Source organism: Stegastes partitus, unplaced genomic scaffold, assembly GCF_000690725.1.
Source record: "Stegastes partitus isolate 25-593 unplaced genomic scaffold, Stegastes_partitus-1.0.2 Scaffold474, whole genome shotgun sequence".
Taxonomy (NCBI): domain Eukaryota; kingdom Metazoa; phylum Chordata; class Actinopteri; family Pomacentridae; genus Stegastes; species Stegastes partitus.
This window is the reverse complement of record NW_007578205.1, coordinates 153,216-162,721: the sequence shown is the minus strand read 5'-3', so window position 1 is coordinate 162,721 and position 9,506 is coordinate 153,216. Positions and strand designations below refer to the sequence as shown.

Sequence of the window (9,506 nt, the reverse complement as noted above, 5' to 3'; positions counted from 1 at the left end):
AGAGGGTTTAAACAGTGAAAAGTGCCTTTTATATTGATTGTTACTCTCAAGTGCAATCAGCTTTTTCAGTGTCACAAATTGAATCTACTCAAAAATGAGCAATCCAAGCACAATTTCTTTTTTTATAACTAGTGTGATGGCATTTTGTACATTATTTAGGCTCAGGATAACTCAAAAAAGTCACATTTTCTCCCATCTGATGCTGTTTTGTCATGTGATGCTTCAGTGTGACTCATTTTCTTTAACTTAAAAACAAAAAAAGTCTAAATAATCCATCATCTAATTAATAAAAATGCTTATTTTTACTAAAATATTGATTGTAATTGGAATCTACATCAACTAAGAAGAGCAAACATTGCAAATCCTCCTTTACAAACTTGTGCCCATTTTTAAATTCTTGCTATAAAAATGTTTTTTAAGTTTAATATAAAAGCAAAAGCATCTATCTATTGGTTTACAGATGTATAATACACACGTGTATATTAAGATTAATCCTCTAATAGTGTGAACATATTACATCAGCTAATAAAAACACATTTTCCTCAAGATAAATTAGCACAAAATTTAACTTCTTCATTTGAACCTAATCCGGTTTAAAGAAAACAATATAAACACATCTGAACTCGACAGTGAAGCAGGATTTAAAGGGCTATTCCACCAACACATGCAGGACGATGCACCGAAGCAGCTAAAAGTCTCACCTGGAGTCCTGGAGTGGTGGAGCTCTGAGTGCAGATCAGCTGTTGGTCGTCTGACAGGTGTGTGTGTTCTGAGCCTCATGCAGGGATATAAGTAACACAGGTATAGCTCTGGACACACCCACAATTAGAGAGTGTGCTTTTTTTTTTTCTCTTTTCGACTCGTCTGCAGCCACCGTCTCTACCTGCACAGCAACACGCTAAAAAACATTCAAATCTCTCGTTTGTCTGGGCCGGACTGCGTCGCCTCGTCCCTCCTCCTCTTTAAACCGTTGATGATGATGATGATGATGGTGGTGGTGGTGAAGGGGGGGCGACTGTGACACAGAGGAAAACTAGATAGGTTTTCCACAAATTGTACGAGCACAGCTTTTCCCTCGTGCAAATGCAAGGAGACGCTCACGTCGAAGCGCACATGTAAGCTTGCACGGAGAAAAAAACAAAAATCGAAATAATAACGTGGGCCTCTGCTGCCAGTTCACTACAAGTGAACTCATAAATGAATGGGAGACCTCAGTCACACACTCAAAGGCCGGCCTGGGTTTTCCATTTGCGGCGGCAGGAGGAAGGACAGGGTCGGGTCAGGAGATCTTGTGGGTTTGGGTCAGATGTGTGTGGCACATGGCGGGTTTATTGTAGAGGACGACTGGCTCTGCTTCTCCTCATCCTCGTCTCGGAGCGTCAGCTTAGCAACCGGCCCGCTCCAAACTCCAGACATCCTTTAAACAGACTCTCAGATTATTAGTTCGCGTCGTGAGCGGCCTCGGCGGCGTGTCACAAAGAGCTGCCAGATCAGACCGCTGATGACGGCGTAATTCTTCAAACGTGAGAGCAGAGACCCCGAAGTGCACTTTGGAAATTAGGTTTCAGGGTGAATGAACAAATGTCTTTCTTTGCTGGAACAGACTCTCTGGAGCAGGATCGCATTAGAAGGTTTTTTTAAGAGCGTTTGAGCCGCGATGGGACTTGATTGTTGCTGAGGGCCTGCAAATCCCAGCGAGCGCCACAACCCGCTGATATTAAGCTTTACAAGGAAAATCCATCTTAACTTTAATAATTGATCTAAGTCTCTGACAAACTTGATAATGTGCCAGTCGACCTCAAACAGCAGAACCACAGCCCATAAAAAAACAACTGTGTGTGATTGAAATGAAGATAGTTGGAAGACGTTTTCGTGCTAAACTATCGGCTCCATTTCTGTCCTCCAGCTGGAGATGATTCAGTCAGAAAAGATGAAACACTCCAAAGTATTTCTGATGAAGGAACACTGTGATAAAAAATAACTTTAAGCAACATCCTCCTCTTCTCCAATCATTTCTTTCCATGTTTGACTCCTAAACTCTCATTTTGCTGAGTGTTAAGGCAGCTCAGAGTGTTTCCAAAAGAAAACAAACAATTTTCCCGAGACAAAGTTTTTGATGCGTGTTTAAAGCACAAAGAGTGAAGGTTCGTTTCCGGTGCACGAGTCATTTGTTACTTATAATCTCGAACAAATTAAAAATCACTGCATCCAATCGTATCATTAACATCTTGCATTCATCTTCTTTCGAGGCACTAAAGTCTGAATGTACGTCTGGACATTTTTCAGTGTTAAGTTCATTCAACAGTTTTATTTCATTTCTGCTCTTGAGTTCGTCTTCACAGGACTCATGAAGTATAAACCAGCTGCTACTTTTTTTGCATCTTTGTCTCTGCTGTTGCCTTGTTGTTTAACTACTAATAGATATTAGACTGTTATTCTGTTGGTTGTCATGAGTTACTGTGCCATATACATATGTCAAGAAAAAGTTGTGTATTTAATGTGTCATTTGTTTGTCTGTTTGCAGGATTAGACAAAAACTACCAGGTCACATCTGCAACAGTTTTTTTTTTAAAGAGTCCATATTGTGCACATTACAAGATTGGAATTTTGTCTACTATACTATCTTTCCATGCTTTAACTTTTCAAAAACACAATATTTTGCTCGTACAATACATAGGTGCAGAACTTCTTCTAACCCTCCATCTGAAATACTTTGTTTTAGCTTCTGTCTTAGCTTCATTGAGCTAATTTAGCTTAGTTAGCTTTAACCTGCAGGGTTTTAGACCACTAGTAGTGCAATTGAGGACACGCATCATGTGTAACCCCTAATGTAAAAGTAACTTTTATTTGTTTACATGGAAACTCCACCATTAAATTTATTACACATTGATGAAAAAGGAGAATATGGACTCTTTAAAATTATGACAGAGGGCATTAATGTTGATGGAGGACTAAAAAATGCAAAACTAAAGTTATAGTTTGAAGAAAGCTGATAAAAGAATCTGGTAAGAAGATTAGTTAAATTCTACTTCCTTACCAGAAAAGTAACTTTGACTAATTAACTTTACTTATTACCTTAACTAATTAGCTTCAACTGATTTTCTACCTTTTTAACTAGTAAGAAAATAAGTAAAAGCTAATGACTGTAGCTTAGTTAGCTTTAACCTGCAGGTCTTTAGACCACTAGTAGCGCTATTGAGGACACACATGATGTGTTTCAGTTTTAAAAATTTAAATGTAAAAGTAACTGTTTTATGTTTGCATGGAAACACCACCATTGAATTTATTACACATTGATGGAAAGAGAGAATATGGACTCTTTAAAATTATGATAGTTGACAGAGGACTAGAATTTGGTAAGAAAATGAGTTAAAGCTAACCAGTTTAGCTTAGTTAGCTTTAACATGCAGTGATTTTGACCTCTAGATTGTGTGACACTTAAAGTACACAGAACTTTTATTTGCTTAGATGTGAACTCCACCGTTAGATTTACATCTTTGTTCATTTTACTGGGCTCAGAAATGGTCCCACATGTCGATACGGCAACTAAAGAAATACTTACATTATTATTGTACCATTATTCAAAAGTTTAATTAATCAGATGTTAACTTCTTTTAAATTAAATCACTTTTTTCACATTAAAGCAAAAATAATTCTGCTTTACTGAGCTTTAGCAGGTTGTCGTGTTCGCTTCATCACTGATTCACGATCGATGCTCACACTGCTGCACACACACACACACACACACACACACACACACACACATGCACCTTCTAAGGAAAACACAATTATCATCTTATGGCCCCTCTACCCCAAACATTCCCACTCCAGTTATGTCAATGGAAAACGGAATGTGTGACATCATCACCTAAACCCCCCCACCGACCCACACACACACACACACACACACACACACACATACAAACTATTAGTGTGTTGACTGTGAGCTGCGTGGACGTCCAGCGTGTGTGTGTTTCTTCTGATTCCATGCCAACCGGAGAAAAGAGAGCGAGCGAGGCCGAGAGACTATAAATGTGAATGAGCTGCAGCACCTCATCAGGAGTCAATGAACACACACCGACACACACACACACCGACACACACACATTACTCCAGTGTGACTCAGCGGGGTGACTGATGTTTGTATCGCTCAGTGGCCCCGTCGCTTTCGGCTGCCGTGGAAACCGTGGCGTCTTGAATAACTATAATATCATTAATGTGTCCGCTTCCACTTCGGCCCTGTTATTTTAATCTCCTCATGTGTGTGTGTGTGTGTGTGTGTCAAAGTGTGTGTGTGTGTGTGGATGAAAGTGTATCATATATGCGTCTATACGATGTGAATTGAAGTCATGGGTGGCACGACTGTGTGTGCGTCGTGATATGTGACAGGATATTGTAAGTGTGGTCAGAGTGCGTAAGTAGATGTAAGATAAATGATGTGTGTGTTGTTTTGGGCTCTATGACAATGTAAGGAGAGGATTAGGCAAAGTTTTCCTGTGTCTCAGATGATGCTGTAGTCCGGTTGACCCATTTACCCCCACGGATAAACACATGCATGCAAGCGTGGACACGTGCGCACACACAACATCTCCTATATGAAGTGAATTAACAGGTAAATTGTTAATTTTTGTGCCACGAGTGACAAACATCAGCGCATCTAGAGCTGATTTAGATTGACAGGAGCAAAGTGGAGTTTCCACAAGGTGATGTGCGGTAAAGGTGTGGACTTACAAGGACACGCAAAGACACGGAGGAGTGGAAATGTTCAGAGAGGGGACGACGATTATCAGAATCAAAGCCGTGGAGTGTGTTTCTGTGAAGCCAAGGGGGGCGAAGATGTCACCGAATGGGACATTTTACACAACAAACCCCCCAAAAACAGGAAATAAATGAAATTATTAGAGCATAAACTAATGTGGAATTGTTGAAGTAGATCTGATTAGTTGGATGGAAATTATTTTGTTGGTTTCTGTCAGTGCCAGAGTATTACCTGTTTACTAAATGGTTCGTGTGAAATTAGGAAAAAAGGTGGACAGAGTTTTAAATCCAAGAAACATGTGAGAGAAGAAGCTAAATTCAGACGTGCAGCGAGATTATGGAAGTAAAATAACACATTTGTTAACACTGTTTTTTTAAACTAAGAAAGGTGCAAAAGGTAGTGAATGAAAGTAAATTTTGATTAAACTAGAATCCACATGTATGGAGCTACAGAACGAAGAGGATTTATTTACCTCTACATGTGGGTTTAGTCTGAATCTTCCACTTTTTAATAGACACAAAATGGTTCCTTTTTAGCGAAAGCTGCTGCAGATTTTAGTAGGTGTATATGTTTATTTTTTAAGACTCTATATCTATCCTTTGTTGCTGTTATGTGTTTGGTATTTCTGTGGAGAAACTATCAGATTTTCAACTTTTGGCGACCACCGAATGTATGTTTTCATCAGGAAATACAATTAGGTCTAAGCTTGAAACTGTGACGTTTTATCAAAATCAGTTAATTCTACATACCCAGTTTGATAAATCCTCTAAAATATATAATCTGCTCACATCAGATTCTGCAAAAAAACTAAAGATTCTGTGCTCCTCAGTACAACAATTAAACCTTTAGTGACCTTTATTAGTCTTCATAAAGGTTTATCTTGTTGAAAAGGTTAAAAAAAATCAGGTTTGCTTTCGCGTTTACAACCAGAAAAAAGTTAAGCTCTAGTTATTATATGTAACGCAATAGAAAAAAAGTGAGGAATGCATCATCAACCCATCAGAGAATGATACAGAACCAGGACAGAATCTTTAAGAAAACAACATTTATTAGTGTAAATGAGAAGCTACAACAAAAGCATGGCGCGGTCTCTCCATCTGTTCAGCAGTCTTAAAACAAACCAGTGCTCTCGCTATGAAACCTTCAGCTCTCAGGGGTCTTTGAAGAACAAGGAGAAGACGTGGCTGCAAAGAAAAAACAGTCTGTTGTAGTGAATAAATCACACTCAGGATCACCGCAGCGCTGGGCTCCTGGGCTCCTGGACTCGCTCCATACGGCTGCTACTGAATATCGTTATTAAAAGACTAAACTTGTGCGATGGTTTGGCATGCTTGTGCTGAACATGGTCTTGTCGGTCCTTGTTGTGCCTCAGGACATCTGGCGTCTCTCTCAAGAGACATTTCACAGAAATATTGTAATTTCTGTGTATATAAAAGCCGGACTTCCCCAGAACCACTGTAATCTGACAACTTCTTTTTCTCGCACATCCACAGGACGAGTCAGCTCCTTTCTCCTGTGGCTGTAAAACTCAGTCAAGTGTATGAACAAACCTCCGGTCTTGTGGTTTTCTGTCCGCTGCCAAACCTACCTGGCCAGTCGGCTCAGGATCCCCGGTCTCTCAGGCGTCCCAGGTGTCTCCTCCTCCTCGTACTCCTCGTCCTCTGTGTCCTGTGTCGTCCCACCTGGACTCACACTTCTTCTGCTTACACCTGATCCCTGTTTGTTAACATCCCTGGTCTCTGTCTGTAAGAGAGGATGAGAAGAAACTAAAATAATAGTTGAGGTAGAAAAGCTGCTAACTGTTAGCATTCCCAGCTATCAGGCTGACTAAACACCTAGCTGCTGTTAGCATGTGATTAACTATTGTGACAAAGGGGTGAAGATTTGTTAGAAAAAGGCCTGTTTAGCAGTTTTAGAGAAAGAAAACACCTAAAATGACATATTCCCTCCACTTTATTATAACATTAAAGCTAGCTAGTTCCATGCTGCAATGCAAGAACAATACTGCTCCTTGTTTTTTATAATTTTGTGTTGGCCAAAAGTAATTATATCCCAATCGGTGCTTATTGATCATCACAAGTCATCGATCATTGAAGCTGCTGTATTAGTACAGACAGGCTTCTACTTCTAATGTAGTGTAAAGCTGTAGGTCTGTTCAAACAATTGACATAATCACATTTTCATACCAAGAAACTTGATCTTTTTGGAGATAAATATGTATTTCCATAATATAATATTTAGGATGTACTCTGAAATATCCATCCATCCATTATCTGTACACCGCTTAATCATCACTAGGGTTACTCTAAGATATACTCTTCTTAATTAATTTCTTTAAATATTCCCATTTTCTTATCCTTTTTGGACATATTTAAATAAAATAGTCTGATTACAACAAAAACCTACATTGAAACATGACATACATCATCTGGCAGGTTTCACGAGTGTGTTTTGATGAGTTAAACATGACCTACACAACATTCTCATAGTTTTTACAAGTGAAAATAAAAACATCAGGAAATGAAATATTGCTTTAAAAAAAAATTTGTCCTTTTTTTTTCTCCTCTCCTGACTGTTAGCATAAAATCCATCATTTCATTTAACCCTCCTATTATCTTAAATCATTGACATCATTTTTTCAGTTTTATTTAAAGGGCTATTTACACATAAACTAGGTAACTATGATCATTTTCTGGAGGTTTAAATTGCTGGAGTCAAAGTGAACCCAAGGATAAAAGATGTCAGTAAATGTGAAGGTAATAGAAAGGTTAATTATGTTAACTTAAAAGAGAGATTACTATCAAATTCAACACATTTGCAAGTTAAATATTAAGCAAATACCTGCAGTTTAAACAATATCTCACCTTTGGAATGTCATTCTCTTTGTAAGTTTGGCATTTCTTTAATTAGAACACTGATAGGCACTAAAATAGTTTGGTATTTTCATCACACAGGCCAATATGAGCTATTTACCTTCATATATCTGTGGTTCGTGTTACACAGTTAGCCAGTCTGCTAACAAAAGTTTCAGTTGATAAAGTGTTTGCGAAAAAAAATACATTCAGTTTAATTAAAGCTAAAATTGAGAGCAGTAAAATCATTGTAAATTAATCTGAATTCATAGAAATGTTCACTGTTCTCGTCTCGAACTTGTTTGTGCAGGAGTCGCCTGCTCCGAACAACCGCAACGCTCCAACCTAATCCCTGTTAAAGCTTGTAGACTTGTATTGGCACTTCCTTTTCAGTGTTAAGAAAATAAATAACTCACTGGGCTGACATAACTAGTTTAAATCATTTTTTCCACTTGAAACAAACGTCGAAGAGGGAAAAAAAAAAAGCTCGAGAAGGAAGGGATGGAAAAAAAAAAAAAGTGCGAGTGGACGAGCGTGAAAATCCAGGATGAGATGAGATGAAAGGCCGCGGACCAGGAGGGAGCTCAGGGTAATTCTGGGACTTTGTTGCTAATCAAACCGAAGCACATCAGCAGAAAAAACGTTCTCTGGCGTACACACAATTACACAGCGACTGGTGCGCTGGCAGCCTGATGTAATGCTATTATTAACCTTAATCACACTTGTTATCCTACCTGTCTGCGCTAATGTTAGCCCCGGGCCGCAATAAAGACGGAGATGCTGCGTGTGTTTGTACATACGTGTTGGAGAGGAAATGAAAGGCTGTTATGAGATGGAAATTGGAATCGTTGGAGTCAGTTGATTTTAAACAACTGCGAGCTCAAATGACTGACGCCTTAATTTGACACAAAGCAGTGTGACGAATCAGTCAAGCGGCGAACAGGAGGCGGAACTGAAGAGAATCACCTCGTCGACGCGTCCTGGATGTTCTTTGACCTCTCCGTGTGCGGGCCAAATGTCAAGCTTGCTGGAAAGTAGACACAGAAAAGCTGTTAATGCAGTTTTAAATGTAAATAACTTCCTTTATAAATAAAAGGTTTATGTAGAGATCACCAGAGCAGAAGAATTTAAGGCCGCTGAACACCTTTAGTTATATTTTAGTGGGTTAAAATGACCAACATGAAAAAGCTTCTCGTTTTTGACACGTGTAATTCAACCTGTATGTATATTATTCATTATATCTGACAGTTGTTAGTGCATAGAGGTTTGGACTTTCAGTGTAAGGAAGCGTCGCCCATAATGCCCTTTTGTTGCAACTAAAGGTAGCAAATACCAAATGGTGCACAATGTTTTACCACAACTACACTTGAACCTCCATGTCTTACAAATACAAATGGTTAAAATCCATTATTTTAATTGCATTTTCTGTTTGGACACCAGTCTAAGAATGTCAGCAGCGAGTCCACTCACTTGCATCTTGGGATCTGATATCATCTGCGACTAAAGCTACATTATATCAGCGTATGAGGACAAGTGAACAGCTAAAAGTAAACAACTCAGTTCTTCTATGGATGAAGTCAATCCCAAGATTTGCTCAAGAAGACTTCAGAATTGTGCATAAAAAAAATCAACCAGTTCCTCTACGGCTACAGTCTCCAACCCAACTGGTTGGTCAATATGTTTACCTCCAACCAAATTTCCATTGGAAAAGAAGAAGACAAGAAGAAGAAGAAAAGTGCTACATCAGCATTTTTGACAATAGAGGGAACAGACAACCTAAATACGCTTCACATTTTCACAGTTTTGAACTCACTCAGCCTATTGGAGACTGCTAGATATAATTTTTTTTACATTTACATTTACTAAACCGGGCTGCAAGGTGACCCAGTGGTTAG

The 9,506-nt window shown here is 38.9% G+C and overlaps 1 protein-coding gene across 1 annotated transcript in view; it reads right to left on the bottom strand.

Moving 5' to 3' along the window:
* Positions 1-5,809: 5,809 nt before the first annotated feature.
* majin (membrane anchored junction protein) overlaps positions 5,810-9,506 on the bottom strand; it is an 11,166-nt gene continuing 7,469 nt past the window's right edge. The window contains exons 7-9 of the mRNA XM_008286855.1: positions 8,578-8,638; positions 6,348-6,502; positions 5,810-5,943 (exon numbers count right to left, since the gene is read on the bottom strand). Of these exons, the coding sequence (XP_008285077.1) occupies positions 5,910-5,943; positions 6,348-6,502; positions 8,578-8,638 (250 nt within the window). The 3' untranslated portion in view covers positions 5,810-5,909. The remainder of the gene's footprint in view (positions 5,944-6,347; positions 6,503-8,577; positions 8,639-9,506) is intronic.